Source organism: Calliopsis andreniformis, chromosome 1, assembly GCF_051401765.1.
Source record: "Calliopsis andreniformis isolate RMS-2024a chromosome 1, iyCalAndr_principal, whole genome shotgun sequence".
NCBI classification, from domain to species: domain Eukaryota; kingdom Metazoa; phylum Arthropoda; class Insecta; order Hymenoptera; family Andrenidae; genus Calliopsis; species Calliopsis andreniformis.
In genome coordinates, this window is record NC_135062.1 from 1,012,815 (window position 1) to 1,033,622 (window position 20,808).

General features: G+C 37.1%; 3 protein-coding genes and 2 long non-coding RNA genes across 8 annotated transcripts in view; all 5 read left to right on the top strand.

Moving 5' to 3' along the window:
- Window positions 1-5,814, top strand: part of Fatp1 (Fatty acid transport protein 1) — a 182,092-nt gene extending 176,278 nt beyond the window's left edge. For 2 of the 3 annotated variants that reach the window (XM_076381414.1, XM_076381296.1), the window contains exon 15: window positions 3,448-5,814. In XM_076381414.1, coding sequence (XP_076237529.1) covers window positions 3,448-3,602 — 155 coding nt within the window. In that variant the 3' untranslated portion in view covers window positions 3,603-5,814. The remainder of the gene's footprint in view (window positions 1-3,447) is intronic. The other variant, XR_013002229.1, reaches the window with a different exon arrangement.
- A 2,787-nt stretch (window positions 5,815-8,601) lies between these two features.
- On the top strand, window positions 8,602-9,774 carry LOC143180386 (uncharacterized). Its single transcript, XM_076380083.1, has 3 exons — window positions 8,602-8,621; window positions 9,260-9,439; window positions 9,507-9,774. Exons 1-3 carry the CDS (start codon window positions 8,602-8,604, stop codon window positions 9,772-9,774), a joined length of 468 nt encoding a protein of 155 aa, XP_076236198.1.
- Window positions 9,775-10,345: 571 nt separating this feature from the next.
- LOC143177646 (uncharacterized) lies at window positions 10,346-12,026 on the top strand. The gene is given in 1 exon segment (XM_076375720.1): window positions 10,346-12,026. A coding segment is annotated over 1 exon segment (1,341 nt). The 5' UTR covers window positions 10,346-10,685.
- Window positions 12,027-15,213: 3,187 nt separating this feature from the next.
- LOC143178277 (uncharacterized) lies at window positions 15,214-15,842 on the top strand. The gene is made up of 2 exons (XR_013001752.1): window positions 15,214-15,628; window positions 15,723-15,842. It is a non-coding gene; the product is annotated as an uncharacterized LOC143178277 (long non-coding RNA).
- Window positions 15,843-16,198: 356 nt separating this feature from the next.
- On the top strand, window positions 16,199-16,804 carry LOC143179327 (uncharacterized). Of its 2 annotated transcripts, XR_013001951.1 has the most exons (3): window positions 16,199-16,302; window positions 16,441-16,527; window positions 16,631-16,804. It is a non-coding gene; the product is annotated as an uncharacterized LOC143179327 (long non-coding RNA). The 2 variants fall into 2 exon arrangements; XR_013001952.1 differs by lacking the exon at window positions 16,199-16,302 and having other exon boundaries at window positions 16,429-16,527.
- The last annotated feature ends 4,004 nt before the right edge of the window (window positions 16,805-20,808 follow it).

Consider the following 20,808-nt stretch of genomic DNA (forward strand, 5'->3'; position numbering starts at 1 on the left):
GGCTTTACGCCTATTGCACTAATCGTCAACAGTCTCTAGTTTCCTGATCGAGTGTTACCAAAAATTGATAGAGGTAAAAGTATTTTCTTGATGTTTAAATAAACGGACTTTCAAATCGATCAACACGTGGATACATTTTAAAAAGTAAAGTATCATGTGCTATTTTGGTTATTACCGGTTATTCTCGGAAGTGCCCTTTTACGCGCTGACGCGTGATTGACAGCGAAGGCATTATACACAATATACAAGTTAAACTCGTTAAAATTTTTGGCTCTTCATAAGCGTTTGCCGTAAACATCACACCTTTCTGAGCTTGTAGTGACCGTACAGGTAATCCGGTATCCCTCGGATGGCGTATCCCGCGCGGTGGTATGCCCAAGGAGTTCGTGAACCAGTCGTCTGAGTTTATGACAGGATTGAGACGACCAGCGAACACGTTTTGTATCCTGGTGACTGTCTGGTTTTGTGAATTTTGCGGCCTAGACTTTTAGTAACAATCCTCTAAGAATATCCTTGAACGACAACGCAAAATATTTAACTTAATTTTGAAACTGTATTCGCAAAATGACGTAAGAAATCCAAATTGAGCCAAGAGTTATTTGTAGGGTCACCGCAGCAAGCTCAGGGGATAATAGTATGGCAGTTGCTTATTAAGGTTGAAAAAGAATATCGAAATCAACTCGTTTGAAGATGAATGGCAAATTCAATTTAATATCATAAACCAACTGTAAACATTGTGGTATGCGAATAGAAAGTAAATATTCACAATTGGTTATTTAAAACTATATGAGTATTGGGTCGTCATGAAATAGAATATGATACTTAACTTTTTCAAATGTATCCACAGGTTGATTGATTTGAAATTCTCATCGAACGCTTGTGCGAATATTTTTATTACCTTCTGAGCTTTCCTAAAAGTTTAGTCCATTTCTCACAATATTCCCCTTGTATGTGCGATTTTCTTCCAAAGACTACTCCAAAACTTCTGGTAGTGTGGAGTTTTCTCACGTGTGGATTTAGACCAGAAGATTCGGAGGGTGGGCATATTAACCCTTTCTATTCCGAATTTTCATAGGGTGTTTTGACTTGCCCTCTAGATTGTAAACAGTATGCATGTTTACTGTTATTCAGCGATACCCTCGTATGGTGTTTCAGCATCCGCGAATGAGAGAATCGTGATGTGTGGATGTGTGAAACGAACGGACAATTTACATAAAGATGGATATATGTAACCCTTTCTATCTCATAGTGAGTGTTTTGAGTTAGCCTATAAGTTGCAACGAATAGACAATATTGTGGGATTTATTTAGATGGTGAGGTGGAAGCTCGATCAAAATTAGAATGAAATAAATGTATTTAAAATATAATCACACGGAAAAACATAAATATGACGTAATACTGCTACACGAACAATGCGAACGACGCGACAACGATTTGATTCTTCCTCCTTTCGAGATTTGCTGCGGACTGCCCATGTTTTTTGGTCTTTCCGTTCCTTTGGCCTCTTGAGAGGGTGTTCCCAACCCAAGAACACTGCACCATCTGAGCGAAGAAAATGCGTTGCACTCTTCGCGTCGCCAGGTCTGCAGTCCTTGAACGCGCGCCGCGACCCAGATGTAAATTACGATGCCTAACAATAAGCTTAAAACTAAACGTATCCACTATCCTACAATATTATTATATTGTTTGGTCTCTGCACGGGGTCTTTTCTGGAACTTTTCACCAGATTTTTAGAGGCCGTATAAATGCGAAATCGGTATTCTTGATTTTCATCTTATTTTGGTCTCTAGAATCGCCCTTTGAATTTATCCCGTGATGTTCAGTAACACCTTGTATAAGTACTTTTTACTAATTGTGTTAATTTATTTGTAATTGGGGAAAAAGATTTTACCGATTTTGATTGTTTTAAAATATATTATGCAGGACAAGATTTTGAACATGTAACACTATGTGTGTGTTACCGTTACTTAGCTTTAGTTTTTGAGATGTTCGCAAAAAACTGTTCTTACTACTACATTAGATTCTGTTTATACGTAAACCATTATTTAAACAATTGTCAAAATATTGGTAAATGTAGTTTTCGAGGAAATTCAAAATGTCAACGCTTGAGCGACATGGCTCCGCCCCATCCTCTAGAGTAAAAGGACTTACCTAGATCAGACCATTTCTGAATCATCTTAATTTCCCTAACTAGAAAAATATTTAAATAATAACTAACTGGCTAACCCATGCAATGTATGAGAATAGCATGAAAAGTATGAAATGAATATTTCGTTGAAGATGGAAATGTATGGTCATTATACTTAAACATTTTCATAATTGCGAAAGAAAGACTAGCCCATTTTATGGGTTGAGAGTGCAGAGGGAGTGGCGAATCTGCTCCTCCTTCCACGGCTTGAAGTTTTGAACTTTTTCTAAAGCAATATTTACTAATATTTTGATAATTATTTAAAATAGCGTTAAAAAAGACTGCATCGAAATAGTAAAAAATGTTATAAATGTCTTTTATTTAGTAGTATGGACCGTAACAAATCTATTTGTATGCAAATTCTTCGGAATGTATATCAGGTGCTTATATCAGGTGGGCACCTGGTATTTCTTACTTGACATTCAACAACTAGCAGTAACCGAAAAGTTCACAAATGTGTCAATCAAATTTTTGCGATTATTTCGCAGTTCACAGTATTCGACTGTCAATTCTCGATTGTTGGGCTATCGATTTCACGCTTAGTTGGACCTTTAGGATATTTGGAACATACAAAATGTTTCTGACCAATGAAGCATCAGAGATGTTTTCAGTCACAGCATCGGAAAGTCAGTTTTCTCAAAACTTATTAGATCAGCAGAAAACGAGTTACCTTACAGTTGTTCCAAAAGGAAGACTTGTACTAACAATAAGCTAATCGAATCACGATTTTTTGCTTAGCTGATTAGTCGTAGTGTATTAACCTAATACGCTACCAACTTGTGATACTTTTGAGCCATTCCCAGCGAGGGCACGAGTGAGTCTTGCTGTGCCGTTGTCATAGTAGTTAATTTATTTCTGTTGTATTGTATTTCTGCAACTTCCTGCTTCATCACGTTCTTTGCTATGTATTTGATTTTCGGAAATGGTGGCTTGAACTATTTCTGCTGACCTACAACTTTTTTACGTTATTACCCTCATGCCGGATATGCCATTCTTTATTGCTACGATGCAAGATAGACTTCTGTATGGCACGTTCCCACCTTCTCCCTGGGACAAGCCGAGTTGGAGGAGTTATTTTCTCGTGTATAATTTTGTCATGTTATAGTACCTAAAATTAAAAGAATATTTCAAAATCGAATTAATTAATGAAAAGTAATAAATTGGAACTGAAAGGGTTAACATATTTTTTAAAAGTATTTTAAAATCAATGTAAAAACATATTGTCGTATACGATTATGATTATAATATGATTTTTTCAGGTACATTTAAATTAAAGAAGAAAGATCTTTTAGAAGAGGGATATGATCCAAAAAGAATACAAGACAAGTTGTATTATCTCAGTGAAAAATATGGATACCAATTATTAAACATCGAAGTTTACGAACAAATTCAACAAAAGACAATTCGACTTTAAGCTTCTTTAGGAAAAAAATAATCATGGGAACAATTTTTATTATAATTTGTATTATTTAAAGTGAAAAGAAGTTTCTCATTTTCATTGTAGTGAATAGAGCATTGAATTTTTTTTAACTATGGTTATGTAATGTTCACATTATGTGCAATTCTTTTTTACCGTTACTTAAAACATTTTTATACAATTGTATATGCCGTGAAATGGAAAACGTATAACTCTGATACCTACGTTCAACTGACAAATATCTTGCGCCCTAACACAAATACGTCGCTGTATACATATCCATATACTTCAATTTTTAAAACCAGAAATCTATTGTGAATATGTTTCTGTATGGCATTACCGCATTTCTAGCTCATTTACAGAAATTTCTTCACACAACACATACCTAATGTTTACGTTTTGACCAATACTTTTGACTACTTGGTCGTGCGAACGTTTTCGCGTATTTTTTATCATTTAACGTTGCCCTTCTTAAAAGGATTAAATCAGCATCGTTACTTTAATGATTCACAAGTACTCAACCTGATTAGAGATTGGAGGAAGCGCAGTTTTCTGAAACGACAATTTGGCCAATAAAAAGTATATTTCACCTTATTAAAGGTCTATAAATCATTGAGAGTAAGTTAATTTATTAACGGCAAGAACTATCCTTAATTATATCTTTTATAAATTCGAAATATTTAAAACAGAAACGAAATTATTTAACATGAAAAAACAGCGAAGATGTAATTACTTGGAAATTCTGATCGTCCGCATACCAGGATGACAACTTCTATTCGAAAATCTAGTAACGTAATTGTATTAAAGAATTGTCTACTCAGAGGTATCACAAATTTTTCCAATTTTTCTTCTTACACAGGTAACTGATGAACTTTCTTAAGCAAAGTCTGTGAAGTATAAAATAATTTAGTATTAACACTACTGTTTTACCAAAGATTGCATATTTGAATGTGGTAAAATTTTTATTTTTAACGGTTAGGCAGCCGTTTCAGAAATTGTTCTGAATGCATCCTTCAGTATGAATAATGGACAACTTGAAAAATAGCCTCACACCCCAAGTATCTTCGCTTTTCATGCGATAACGATAAACTTATACTAGCCGTTTTGGTCTGGAGTACGTTTTGTTATAGCTCAGGTTGGGACGTGTTTTGACGCACAGCCGTGTGAAGCCGCATTTTCACATCATGCGAAATTGGCGAAAGCCAGGAGAATTCCTGTGACAGTTGACATCAGAACCTTAAAAATCAGTATGAAAATGAAATGTTTTGGCCGTATGGCAGTTTCACATTTCAGCAAAAGCCGAAAACCTGTTGGTTTTAGATTGCGGACATATCCTTCTATTAATTTTAAGGTGTTGACCAACAAAATCGGACAATTAGGGCCGCGGCAATCGATATCAAGAGCAGAAAAATCAGCAGCGATTCCACAGTTCTTCGACCGTATAGTTGATCCAGATTTCAGGGAGGCCAAAATGCTTGCGAAATTTAGAATGCGGACATCCTCGATTTCAGTTTGAGACCGCGCCAAACTAGATCGGACAATTAGGACCGTGGAATCGACTTCAAAGGCATAAAATTCAGAGCGAATTATTAGTTTCTCGATCATGTGATCGATTCAGATACCGGGGAGGTAAAATGCTAACTATATGTCTGTTCTAGACATACAAGGTTTCAGTTTGAGACGTTGCCACAGTGGGGTATTTGCCCCGAAAAGGCGGACATATCTATTTCAATATTCGCTCAGAATTTGATGGAAAAAAACCATTATAAAGCTTGAAGTTTCTACTTTTTGTACTGTGCGCCGTTTTCACTAAAATGGATGTATTGAGTACAAAATCTGCCCTTAAAATGGAGCGTATCGGATTGTAAACTTTGTTGCTATTTTTCAATCAAGTAATGCGGATTATGATCAATATTTTTACGTTATTCGTCTATGTTATGTATACTATCGAAAAGTAGAATCATTTACATTAAAAATTTTTTTTTTTAATATTTATTACAAAGAATACTGTTTTTTAAATATATATAGCCATGTCGAAAAACATGTATTTTTCATCTGCTTGTTCTTTCACTGATGTTGAGGTTCTGTAATACAGACCCATCGTAGGAAATGTTTAGATTATGTACTCGTGAAATTCTCAGGCGAAGAACTTTGTGACACATGTTCCGATGAAAATTAATAAAAATACAGGGTTTCCTATTAAAAAGTACATTCTCATATATGTATGTATTCTTCATCACCAACATTAAATATCTTCATTAAGTGATATACATACAAATATAACTTTTTCAACTTTTCAGCGTAAATACTACTATGACTGATTCAACTAAATACAATCAAAAAATAAAGACAAAGATCTATCTACAGCATACTATGAGCTTCCTGCACGTTTATAATTTAAACAAGACCTTCAAATAATTCCTTAATAAGTATTTACATTACGGAGATATAGCGAAATGCTGCGATTTCTCATGGTCATTTTTTCATAGATTAACTATAAAACACGGAGTTGGACAGAGTAGGAACAGATTTTTCTTGTATCTTAATCGTAAAGCTCTATAGAACACAATGATACCAAAATGAACACCGGGCCTCACCCATAACTATAATAAAATCATTAACAAAGTCTTAGAATCATAAATAAAATTACTGAACCATCTTTATCTTCAAATACTAATAGTTATAAAAATATATTTGGGACTTAAGTAAAATTCACTTAAAAGTATAGCATACACTTAGCTAAAAAACGTTTTACCAAACAAAAATCTATTTAATTTATGTAAGTAAGTTGAAAACTACTAATAGGCAAACATCGCAAGAAAAGGAAACGTGTTACCAGGATGTTAACTTTGGACAAATCACAGTGTTTTATGGATACACGAATGAGAAAATGAACATTCATACATTGTTCCTTAGACATTCAACTAACTTAAGACACAAAAATTTTACAACTTACTTACAATTTTTAAAATTGAATTTTGACCGCATTTACGTGGCAAATACCCCACTGTGCGTTGTTCAACTACATGGCAGAATTAGGGCCATGGAAACTAGCTTGAGAAGTATAAAATTCAGAGCGTATTAGCAGTTTTTCGTTCATATGAGTCGTTCAGATGCCATGAAAGGTAAAATGCTGATTATATTAATGTTCCGAACATCCTAGGCATCAGTTTGAGACGATCCTCAATGACATCGGACAATTTGGGACCGCGGAAGTTGTCTTCGGAAGCATAAAATTCAGAATAAATTAGCAGTTCTTCCATCATATGACTGGTTGAGATACAACGGATGGCAAAGTAATGGTTATATTTACGTTGCGGACAACGTAGGCTTCAGTTTGAGACGTTGCCCAACCAGATCGGACAATTACGGTCGCAGAAATCGATTTCAGAAGCATAAAATTCAGAATAAATTCGCAGTTTTTCGATCATTTGACGGGTTCAGAAACAACGGATAGCAAAATAGTGGTTATACTTACGTTCCAGGCAACGTAGACATCAGTTTAAGACGTATTTCCAACCAGATCGGACAATTAGGGTCTCAGAAATCCAATTCAGAAGTAAGAAACTCAGAATAAATTAGGAGTTTTTCGATAATTTGACAGGTTCAGATAAAACAGATGGCAAAATAGTGGTTATATTTATGTTTCGGACAACCTAGGCTTTAGTTTAAGACGTTGCCCAACCAGATTGGACTATTAGGGTTCCAGAAATCGACTTCAGAAGCATAAAATTCAAAATTAATTAGCAGTTCTTCGACAATATGATAGGTTTGGATAAAACGGATGGCAAAATAATGGTTATCTTTGATACGAAACTAAACAATATATCACTGAAGTCGATGTTTGGACAAGTTTCGAGTCATTTTGGTGAAATATCACCGTGTTTGATGAAATATTGCGAATTTGACGCCAAACTTCGACTTTAACATGAAACTCTACAATGTATCACTGAAACCTATGTTTGGCCAAGTATCGAGACATTTTGGTGAAATATGTTCGACATTTGATGAAATGTTGCGAGTTTGACGTCCAACGTCGACTTGAACAGGGAACTACGCCTTATATCAGTGAAACCGATGTTTAGACAAGTTTCGAGTCATTTTGGTAAAATATCACCGCGTTTGATGAAACATTGCGAATTTCACGACATACTTCGACTTTAACATGAAACTATGCAATATATTACTGAAATTGATATTTGGACATGTTTCAAGTCATTTTGGTGAAATATCACCATTTTCATGAAATATTGCCAATTTAGCGACAAACGTCGACTTTAACATGAAACTACGCATTATATCGCTGAAATAGATGTTTGGAGAAGTTTCGAGTCATTTTGGTGAAATATCACCGCGTTACAGGAGATATAGCCAATTTCGCGACAAACTTCAACTTTAACATGAAACTATGCATCATATCACTGAAATTGATGTTTGGATATGTTTCGAGTCATTTTGGTAAAATATCACCGCGTTACAGGAGATATAGCGAATTTCGCGTCAAACGTCAACTTTACCATGAAACTATGCGCCGTATCACTGAAACCGATGTTTGGACATGTTTCGAGTCATTTTGGTAAAATATCATCGCGTTTGATGAAATATTGCGAATTTCACGTCAATCGTGGACTTTAACATAAAACACTGAAACCCTATGTTTGGCCAAGTATCGAGTCATTATGGTGAAACATCAACACGTTTCATGAAATATTGCCAATTTCCCGAGAAATGCCGACCATAACACGAAACTATGCAATATATCACTGAAATCGATGTTTGTAAAAGAATCAAGTCATTTGGTGTGTTGTGAGACGGGAGGCGTGCAGCGCGAGAGACCGACAAGGATTAGGAATATTTCCAAAGAATATAGTTGTTGATGTGTTAGTAGGTACAGCGGACGAAACTGATGTTGAAACAGTTAGCTGTTGGGGTTAGTGTAGGCGAGGACGAACCTGATGTAAAATCAGGCAGCCTCTGAGGTTTGGTGTGCTTGCGGATGGAACTGATCTGTGATTGGTGAGCCGCAGGAGTGTGAGCTTTCTGTCGATTCACGTAATTTTCTTTATAGTGCGAGAAATATGGTGCTTTTACACGTAACACATGCATTGGTGAAATACAATGCACTTAAAGTGAATACGATACTTAATGGGGAATTTATAGCGGGTGATACATGTGAAAGGAAAAGCTTAAAGACTGAAAACTGAATTATTTCGCGCATTGGATCTTGAAGAGAAGTAAGAACGATATATTGTGGAATATACCATAACATTGTTGGGAGAATTTCAAGAACGTCATAGTGGATGAGCATTGTCGCGAATACTGAATTTAATAGTCAATTTTAATAAGTATAATCTGATGCGTGTTGGATGTCATTTCAAGCTACCGCGAGAAATACTGCTTAAAAAACTAGTCATTTCTGTAAAATCCTATGACGATGCATGTTTCGCATGGACTATGGTAGCCGCTTTTATCCAGCTAAACAGTATATATCTTGGCAAAGTTCATACCCATATTATAGAACAGTGCTTAATTTTGAAAATATCGAATTTGCAATATCCATGAATAATATTAGAGAGTTCGAAACGATCAACAGTATCTCCATGAATATATTCAGCATCGAGGAAAGCATAAAGAAAACAAAGAAAGATCTGAAGCAAATCATCGTTCCATTACGTCTCACTGATCAGAAGAGGTAGACATGTGAATTTGTTGTATGTAGAGAATGATAGCATAGGACACTTTGCATGGATAAAAAATTTGTCTCGACTTGTTGGCACACAATTAAGCAAACATGAAGAAAAGAAGTTCATCTGTGATCGGTATGTACAAAACGTGTAAGTACATTAAGATTTTAATTATAGGAAAAATAAAAGGATTATATATATATGAATACTTTTACAGATGTGTACACTTCTTCAATTCCCGTGAAAGGTTAGATGCTCATCTGGATGATCGTCAGAATATGAATAAATGCACCGTTCTACTACGCAGCGAGGACGATAAATGGCTCAAATTTACCAATTATTGTAGAAAGGATCGGATTCCGTTTGTGGTTTATCCAGACCTCGAGTGTGTTTTGGAAGAAATTAAGGATAGTGTCCAAGATGAATGTATATCGCATGCATATCATCATCATAGGGTGTTCAGTATGGGATATTATGCATCATAAGAACAATGCATCATTATCACCATATCAATATCGTAGCGATATAGACTACGTTTCTTGGTTTATCCAGGAATCAAAGAATTTAGCACAGACTGTTAAATCTATATTTTCTCATAATATCCCTATGGTACACCTAACGAAAGACCAGTGGGATGAATTTTACAATGCGATACATTGCCATATTTGTGAGAAACCATTTGATATCAACGAAACACATTGATCATTGTCATTTAACAGGGCGCTATAGAGGTCCTGCACATGTTGACTGTAATATAAATTATAAAAATTCATTCTACATCCTTATAGTCTTTCACAATTTATCTGGATATGATTCGCATTTTATCATCATGGAATTAGCTAATGCATTTGAAGGTTACATTGATTTACTACTTATAAACAAAGAAACGTATACTTCGTTTACGAAACATGTAAAACCTGTAACGGAAGAAGAATTAGGTTGTCGATATTATATGAAGTTACGGTTTATCGATTCGTATAAATTTTTAGATACTAGTCTTGATAAATTAGCATCTTTTCTCAGTAAATATAAGTGAAAAATTTTATACGCTAATTTTCAAATCTTATCCAAAGAAAAATTTGAATAATTAACGCGAAAGAATGTCTTTCCATATGAATACATTGATTGCTTTGAAAAATTAGAAGATTCGTGTTCACCATGGTGGGAATCTTTTTACAGTTCGTTAACTGATGAAATAGTATCCGAAAGCGATTACGCACACGCTGAAAACATATGGCGCTCCTTCGAGATTAAAACTTTAGGTGAATACAGCGATTTGTATTTAAAAACAGATATTTTATTATTAGCAGATATTTTTGAAAATTTCCGTGAAAGTTGTATCAAGAGTTATGGTCCAGCTCACTATTACGTATTACCAGGTTTTGCATGGGATGCTATGTTAAAGCATACTAAAGTAAATTTTGAATTGTTCACTGACATCGATATGGTTTTGTTTATCGAGTGGGGTATACGTGGTGGTTTGAGTCAATGTTCCGGGAGATATGCGCAAGCCAACAATATGTATATGCCATCTTATGATCCATCAAAATCATCATTGTACCTCATGTACCTTGATATAAATAATTTATATGGATGGCCAATGTGTCAACCATTACCATATGCTGGATTTCAATGGGTCGATAATGTTGAAAATTTTGACGCATCTTCGATTGCAGTTGATTCATCGGTAGGTTATATTCTTGAAGTTGATATAAAATATCCACAACATCTGCATGATGATCATGCTGATCTACCGTTTTGTCCGACACATGCCAAACCCCTGGTAAGAAACAGGATAAGTTACTGGCGACATTATACGATAAGAGGCGTTACGTTATTCATTATCGCAACTTACAACAGTGTATACATCATGATCTTTGCATTAAATTGCATGCATAGTCTCAATACTCAATTTCGAATACATGCATCAAATGATTTTGAAAAAAATTTGTATAAATTAATGAACAATGTAGTATTTGGTAAAACAATGGAAAATGTTCGAAATCATGTTGATGTAAAACTTCTGACAAAATGGGATGGAAGATTTGGTGTAGAGGTGATGATCTCAAAACCTAACTTTCATAGCAGAAGTATTTTTTCAGAAAATTTAATTGCAATAGAGCTGCGTGAACTTATGGTTAAATTCAGCAAACCAATTTACGTTGGTATGGCCATTCTAGACATATCGGAAACATGGTTGTAGAAATTCCACTACGATTATATGTATCCATTACACCAACGAAATTGTAAAGTTATGTATACCGACACAGACAGTTTAATTTATTATATTCAATGTGAAGATGTTTATGAGATTATGAAACGCGATATCCATAGATTCGACACCAGCGATTATCCAATAGACAATGTATATGGTATACCGCTTGTCAATAAGAAAACGCCTCGTTTGATGGAAGATGAAAACAGTGGTTCAATAATGACTGAATTCATTGGACTTAGAGAAAAGATGTATGCTTTGAAACTGTTTAGTAAAAAAGATGTGAAAAAATTGAAAGATATCAAAAACAATGTTGTAGACAAAATGATAAATTTCGATGATTACAAGCATTGTTTACGCGATGTATTTGAAATAACTCGTCGTCAGTCATGCATAAGATCTAAATTGCATAAGGTGTATACTGTAACAGAATTGAAAATTGCTCTCAGTCCATATGATGATAAGCGATATCTTATATCTTATATTCAAATAATACATTACCTTGGGGGCATTATAAAATAACATTGTAAAGGATAGAAGCTGTACAATAATAGATTGAAATTATTTGATGAAAATCAATTTATTTGCATTTTTTATATATTAACATTGTAGTAAAACATCTTTTTATGTTTACAATACATTACTTTTATGCATCCATGAGTCGTGCGAGTTATCAAATCCTAACCATTTCACATATACCTTATCGTCCTTCTTACGCAATACTTTTTCCACCAAATACACATCGGGATTGATAACGCGTTGTAAGTCATGTTCATAAAATCCTCCTGCAATAGGTTTTCCGCATGAATCTTGCAGCAGATAAGTCACGGGATTGGTTATCTGTACTTTGATTATCTTGGACACCTACGCAGTCCAATTTGGTGCATATCCATTGTCGAAAACGGTTTTGTATTTGCTCACGCAATTGATTGTATTATGAAATATCATAATAAAGTTCATTAAATTCTCTGCTGTAACGTCCATTAGACATCGAGTTATCCTTATCGATTACAACAAAGCCATACTTGTGTTGCCAACAACTATGACACAGTGCTGTGAGATCATCAAAAGACATGTCCGTATTTACATGGTCATTATACATTTGTTTTAAGCTAGTACTGTAACAACCAGCTGCGATTTCGCCTACGAAGAAATCGAGTTTTAAAAGACAATTTTTCTTTTACATTTAATAAATATTAAGTGATAGCTAATTCTGTACAGTGGCAGTAACTCTAGCTCATAACCTTAGCCTAACCACAATTCCCTAGATCAAATCCTTGCGCCAGCGACGCGCATTGCGCTTGCGCATACACAGTATGTAGAATGCTTCCCATTACGCATGCGCATAATATCAGTACGTCACCGAAGCGACACCCTATGTCGAAATTTACGAATAGAATTGAGCACTTTAGTAGTGTAAAATATTTAGTTAATATATATTGTTATATATTATTTTAAAGAGAAATCATAGTCTATGAAATTTATTTCTTAACCGCACGCCACACGAATCTTACTCCCTGTTCACAGGTAAGCCGCTCTATCTGTGAACGCACGGTTCGTCACAGTATCATCCTGTTTAAACGAAATCAATAGATACGCATTATCGTGTATACGATGTTTGGGAATTTTTACATACGTTTGACAGCGATAGAAACAGTCTACCTTTGAATGTTTTCCCATTGCAAAATACTCTCTTAGCGTATTTTGTTTGTCACATGCTATGTTATTAAAAATGAAAATTGAATTTGGAAACGATTTGTTTGGTGCTATAACATCGCAATTGATTGAAAATTTAAAATAAACAATTTCATCTATCCATGCCAAGAAATCCTCCAAATATTGATATTTCGACTGCTAAATGGACTTTGAATACACATAGACATTCTCAAATCCTACACAATGAGGGCTTTCTTATAAACTTATTAACACCTTGGTCTTCCCACAATTGGATGTGCCACAAATGATTCCACGTATAGTGTTTCCTAACATATTGCCACGTCTGCGTTCCATGTTCTTGCCAAATATTTGAGTTCAATTGTCGAAATTTTTTACACGTATAATCGTGGAGAGTTTCACGAACCGCATTTTTTAGTCGAAATGTTTCTCATCATATCGGGTGACATTAACATTCATGATTTAACCTCTGAACAGTTGAAATATATACCAAAGAGTATTCTATTGCGCGAGTTTGGTACATATATTGACAATTTGTGGGACAAGCTTCCTGAATATATGTATAGAAGCTGACAAGGAGGTTGAACAATATCGTCGATGTTTGGAACACTGCAATCATCCTTCGCAGCAAACGCATATTGACGGTCCGTTATCACTGATTAAGAACTGTAGTGACTGTCTTCGACAAAAGTAAAAGTTGGTAGCGGGTTTTTGAATCGAACAATAAACGCTCTTCCTATTGAATTGCATATTCCTGGATACCAATTTTGTGGTCCAGGAACCTGTGGTCCGCAAACGCAGGAAAATCGGGCTTTCGCGATAACAGAACGAAACTCAATTTGTCTCCCACATATGTTTATTATAAATTCGGCACCGTGCAGACGGCACGGTGAAGGAAGACCGCAGGTGGTCGGTGTTGAACAAACACGTGTCCGACGCTTCGGCACACGCGGACTCGACCGTTACAATAATAGTCGAATTAGCGTTACAAATCAGACCCGAATACGTTATCGCGGTATCAAAGACGCCCTGGAGGAAAACCCGAGTCGCGCCTCGCACTACCGGCACTCGGTGCCCAAGAAATTTGAGACCAAGGTAATCAAGTGGCTTACCCTAATTTCGCTCGCTTCTCCAGCCGCTTCGACAACGAGTGACGACACTCGGCACGCGCGCATGCGACCCCCCTCGATTCGAGGCACGGCCCTCCCCCGCGCAAGCGCTACAGCCCCGCCACGTACTCGCTCTGGCCCAGGCGCGTATGTGAGGAGCTAGGCCCCGCTCCTCTCCGGTGACGATCCGCATTTGTCCGCCAATGTGGAGACTCCCCCAGGACTTTCTGTGGCTCTGGCCGCCTGGGCAACGATCTCCGGGCTCGCCTCCACCCTCGCCTTCCGTTTGAGCCTCTTGAGAAGGGCGGCGCCGCGGAACCATCTGTCGGGTGGTGGTTTTCTTCTTCGGCCCCTTGGTCCACCGCGGAAGCGGCAAGTCCCTCAACTCCGAGGGTGGAGGGCCCTTGTAACATCCGGTGTCATTACTGCGCCTGAATCTGGAACTGCACGGCCAGGGGACGGGGACGGCATCAGGGTCCCTCAGGTCTCTTCTACGACCCTGAAATGTCGTGCGCGCTCGGCACGAAGGCACCCGAAATTAACGATTCTGAACACGCGACTTTTCCCCCAGGAGTCGTCTTTCAGCAGGTGTTCGCAAGGGGGCCGCACGGTCCTTCTTCTCGTTAATGTTACCGACTACGATACCCGGGGACGGCGCTATGCGCAACGTCACATCACATAGCAACAATCTAGGTCAGAAACATACAGCTGTGATAGTTATGGGGTATTAAACATACCTTCTTTATTAATTAATTACACGTGATCTAGAGTTTTAACAAAACGGATATATTTTTCACATTAGAACAGGAAGTTCAACACACATAAAAGGAACAAAAGAATGTTTATTCTTCCACACACGGCGCTGCTATCAATTAGTTCGCCGCGGGATATACAAACTAAACTTACATTTGTGTCAATACCATCAAGCTGATTAGATACTCGCTGACAAAGCGCAAAAATGTATCATTGCAAAATATTCGACTCTGAGTCAAAAAGCTGCAGCTACAGCAGTTTGGACTACTATAAAAACTAAGGCGAAACTTGGAATGGGAATGAAAACAAAAAATAAAAGCAAAAATAAGACTGGAGCAAAAAAAAGCTAATACTTCCAATTGCAAAACGTGGTGGTATTTTACCTATTTTATCATTCTTAGGTATTCTAGGCTCATTAGCTGGTTGGGCGGCGGGGGTAGCTAAAGCGATAACCGATAAAAAGACTGCGCAACGTCAGCTGAAAGAAATGCAGCACCATAATCGAAATATGAAAGGTCGAGAAATTTATATCGCTACATATAAGCGTGGACGAGGCATGCTGAATAAGAAAAAAAAAACTGTAAAGAGGTACTAAGTATGCCCATAGGCGTAACTATTGATACACAATTAAGGGAACTCGCCAAATCTATGCATTTTCTATTCTTTAGAGGTGTTTATTTAGGGTGGACCTTATTTTTGGACCAAAAAATTTTTTCAATCTCACCTCCCAGAATTGTGACACTTGCTAAGAAAATGATTAGGAAAACATTTGGGGTCAATTGAAGCATGGGAAATGAACGCGCATCAAATTTGAAAATTTTTTAATTTTAACATAAATATATGTTGTTATATATCGTTGAATTTGTCTTTTTTTTCTCTTTAAATATGCACACATGACATAAACAGTTATTAATAGAAAAAACACCCGTGACCTTGAAAGATCGAAAAAATGACCTTGAAAAAATATTTTTTTTTTATCATTATATTCACATTCTTATATCTTACAATTTTTGTTTTAAAGTTTTTTAATATATTCATAACTAACAGAGATATTAAATTAATTAATTAATACGCTCCAAAAGAAAAAGAGTTCCAAGATCGAAAATAAGAAACTTTATAGACATTATGGAAAATATGAAAAGAGATGACATCAAAGTATTTCGTCCAAGATTTGCTGACGGACTCGTCAGTAGGGCCAGCATATCCTGTCTTAATTCTTGATACAACATCTTACGTTGCTTGCCTGGAATTGAAGGTATCATGTAAGTTTTTAAATTATGTATACTATTGTGAGCTAAAAGAATCTAGCAAAATAACTTTTGTCAAGTATAGCTAAGGTCCACCCTAGTGGACACGCCCCTTAAATTTACACAATTAATTTTTTCTGTTTTTTTTTTGAGCTTATAAGCCATTGATTTATGAGGTTCCTTGAGACACGACGTCGGCGGCAGCAGAGTGTCTGCGATGAGCACCTTGTGTATCACACCGTAAGTACCATTTTTTCATTTTTGAATAACACATTTTCAAAAAATACTTATTTCTTGAGTTTAATTTTTTATTAATTTTCTGTATTGTTTTGTTTGTTTACAGCTTACAAATTTAATGTTTATAAGGCGTCGTGAAGAGTGTCGCTGCCGCCGACAGAAAAATAATGGAATGTGGGACTGGAATGATATATCGCTAGATTACTTATTTGGTTGATACGAAATTATAATACGATTTTTAATAATTCTATACTTTAATAAAATTAAAAAACTCATGTTATATTTTCTTATACGTTTGAGATAATTAACTACACTCAAGAGAGGGAGAATTTTTATTTTTTATTACTATATATTTTGTATAACTTTACATTTTTTAGTAAAATATTATTTTTTATTTTATACATAATAAAATTTAATTACCTCTAACGCTTTCCCTTCCCGATAAGGTGATAGGCGATTAAGAATATGAAATTAAAATTTTAAAAACAAGTTTTAATTTTAAGAATTGAAGCACAACCCAGATTTAACCCAGACCCTAGACCTGGACCTAGACCAGATCTTACAAAGTATTTAATACTGTATAAAATTACAAAACTTAATATAAGATTCTATTGTAATTTTAATAGCATGTAAATAATATTAAAATTTAAATTTAAATAATTTTAAATTTAAAATATCTTAAAATTTAAATAATTTTAAGTTTAAATTTAAATTAAAAAATTAATTTAAATAATATTAAAAAAAGCATTTAATTAAAAATTAACATTGAAGTTATATTTCATGTACTTAGTTACCGCTATCACATTTACCTTCCCACTCCATATTTGCATTTTTATCAATTATATTTGAAATAACTAATTTCATGTACTTAATCACATTTACCTTAACACTCCATATTTGCATTTTTATTAATTATATTTCAAATAACTAATTTCATGTACTTAATCACATTTACCTTCCCAGTCTCATATTTGCATTTTTATCGATCAATCTTTTTCGCTGGTAAAATAGTTTGGATCAGCATTGATTTTTACCTATTACCTACTTACCATCTGTTGGTAAGGTCTGGATGAAGACCTCAGTGGTGGATCCTGTCCCCTCTCCCCTCCACTGCAGCTCAGCCCATTCTGTGACGTCATAAAGCGTGACATCATAAGGTGTGACGTCAATAATCGTGACATCATCAGGCGTGACGTCAGTAATCGTGACGTCAGCAGGTATGACGTCACACCTGCCCATCCCACGCCTGTGACGTCAGCCTCCTCGAATACCCTTCTAGACACCCCATTACACTGCTACTGTAGTAGTTTGTATTTTGTTAATTTTGAATACTTTACATACGTCTTTGAATGCCTGACTTAGGAAATTAGTTTCATGATTTGTCAGTATTTTGCTTGGAATCCCGTATTGGTGTATGAGTCTTGTAACAAACTCTTTTGCTCGGTCTTAGACTCTTGGTTTTCTGTTGGTATGGCTACTATGTTTAGGGCGCATTCTTCGGATGGTTCTGTCGGGTTATCCGTGATGACCATAGTGGTATTCATAATTCGCGATACTTTTTTTTTCTGGCATTTTCCACATTTTGAGATGCAATTTTCTATGTCTTTCCTCCTATCAGGCCATAGGTGCTTTAGCTTGATACGCTCTAGTGTTCGTTTGTTGTCCAAATGTCCGCCGAAGGGGGTGCCATGATATTCGTATAGGATACGTTTCTTTTCTTCCTCCGCATACATTGGGTCAATCGTTTGTATGTCTTTGTCTTGTGAAAGCTCGTCTTTATTGCTGGAGTTCTCTGCGTCTATGGTTTAGATTTCGTCGCGCTTGTTTACCGTTTCTTTCCTTCGTCAACCCCGGCCTCTTTTTATCACGAACATCCTATTGAGTGCGTGTGCATTCTTAATCGTCTTACCGCTTTTGTACTCTATGGTATAGTTGTATTCCGCTAATTTTAATCTCCACCACGTTAATCTAGAACCTGGGTCTTTTACGTTAAAAAACCAAGTGAGTGGCTTATTATCGGTTACTATGATGACCTTATTTCCGTATAGGTATGGCTGGAAATGTTGCGTAGCCTATACTACAGCTAGTAATTCCTTCTCAATGGTACTGTAGTTTATTTCTGCTTTGTTCAAGACTTTACTTCCGTATGCTATCGGTAGGTCCTAACCTGGATTCCCTTGGGATAGGATTGCACCTACTGCTTTTCCTGAAGCGTCTCTTGTCAAAATAAATAGTTTTGAAAAATCGGGGTATTGTAATAGCAATACCGTAATTAGTTGTTCTTTTAGGATGTCGAAAACGTCATGTTCTTGGGCGATTCACTTAAATTCTGGATTTTTCTTGAGTAGTTGTGAGATGGGGTTCGCAATCTTTGAGAAATGCTGTATGAATCTTGTCTAATATCCTGCTAGGCCTAAGAATGATTGTATGTCTTTGAACCTTTTGGGGACTGGAAGATTCTTGACGGTCTGTTTCGTCTTCGCCGGTTATTTGGCGAAGTAAGTGGACTGTATATGCTGATTTGTTTGAATTTCGCTCGAAATTCCTGCCGGACTCCGGGACAGAAGGAGCAAGAGACAACGGGCACAGTGACCAAAGACAAAGAAAGGAGGGTCTTTGAAATTACCCCGAGCACGATCACCAAATACTTTAGTTTATTTCTTGATCGAACCTTAGAAACGATACGTCCTTAGTCTTCACTCAAATTACAGTTAAAAAAAAAGAAAAAGATTAATACTTGCGACAAAAGAAAAAATTGTGTAACAAAGCGATCGAGGCTACGATCCGATCGACAAGATAGTTACGATTATCCGTTACGCAATAATCGTTAGAGAGAAGCGCGCTGCCGATCGGCAACAAGCCACAATGCATTTAATAGCATAAAAAACACCTTGCTAGCGAAAACCTAATTAAATTCGTTATCGCCTCGATTCGGATATCGGGCATGCGCGTCGATCCGCCCGCCAGTGGCCGCAGGGAGGGGGGTCTAGTCGCCGCGGCGACTCGCTAGCTTGAACCGCACGAAACAGCGTCTAATTTCGAAGGATCTGGTTTTATTTCGTCCTTGCTAATCAAATGTCCTGTGTATACTGTTTCTTTTCGTAGGAATTCACATTTGTCTGGTTGGAGTTTTAGCCCACTTTCGCAGATGCGGTCGAATATTAGAGGAAGACGTTCAAGGTGTTCCTTTAATGTGTGTCCGTAAACTATTATGCCGTGTAAGTATAAAAAACATTTTAGTCCGTGTAGTCCTGATAATACTGTGTCCATTAGTCTTTGAAAAGTTGCCAGCGCGTTTCTGAGTCTGAATGGCATCCAGCTTAGTTCTATTAGGTGTTTTATTTTCGGTAGAGTGTTTGACGAGAGATTTTCCTCCGTCGAGCTGCCGTGAGCTCGAGGCAGAATAGTCTGATAACTTCGCCGTATCCGTCCTTCAAGTCGTTCGACAGAAAGAACGAATGTCCAGATGGACGCCAGGCACTTTCATGCCAACTATAATGAAATCGACAACGCTACGCGATTCTTGCAGAGCAGGTGCGGTGGGAAACCCCGACTAGCTCAGCGGAAGAGGAATGATCGTGGTTCGGACATACAGAGGAATTGCTTTCACGGCAAGGCAAAACGAAACGTCGAGTATCTTCCACAGAGGTTTATTCTACAAAATACTTGATCGTGCAGACGGCACGGTAACGGAAGAATACACAGGTGATCGGTAATAGTAACAAACACGCATCCTAAATATTTCGGCACACGCGGACTCGCCCGTTACAAACTTGGTGTCAGTCGTAGTGACACCGGAATAAGCGATACCTTGACAAAATACACAATTCCGCGATATCAGAGACGCCCTGGAGGAAACCCGAATCGCGCCTAGCACTAACGGCACTTCGTGCCCGGTAATTAGGGACCAAGGTAATCTGTGCAGCTTACCCTAATTTTCGCAGTCGTTCGCTTCCATCGTATCGGCAACGAGTAACGACGCTCGGCACGCGCGCATGCGACCCTCCCGATTCGCGGCACGTTCCTCCCCCGCGCAGCGACTGCCCCCCGGCGTACTCGCTATGTTTCAGACGCGTATGCGAAAAGCGCGGCCCCGCTCCTCTCCGGCGACGATCCGCATTTCGTCGGCACCGTGGAGACTTCCCCAGGACTTCCTCTAGCTCCTGCCGCCTGGACAACGATCTCCGGGCTCGCCTTCACCCTCGCCTTCCGCTTGAGCCATTGTAAAAGGGCAGCACCGCCGAACCATTCCTTTGCTTGCTGGGGCAGATTTTCCTTCGTCTC

Bases quoted from the DNA above. Each gene is read 5' to 3' on its own strand.
- LOC143180386 (XM_076380083.1), top strand. From the start codon at position 8,602: ATGGAACTGATCTGTGATTG. The intron at 8,622-9,259 runs GTGAGCCGCAGG...AAAGATCTGAAG, and splicing joins ATGGAACTGATCTGTGATTG to CAAATCATCGTTCCATTACG. The intron at 9,440-9,506 runs GTAAGTACATTA...ATACTTTTACAG, and splicing joins GATCGGTATGTACAAAACGT to ATGTGTACACTTCTTCAATT.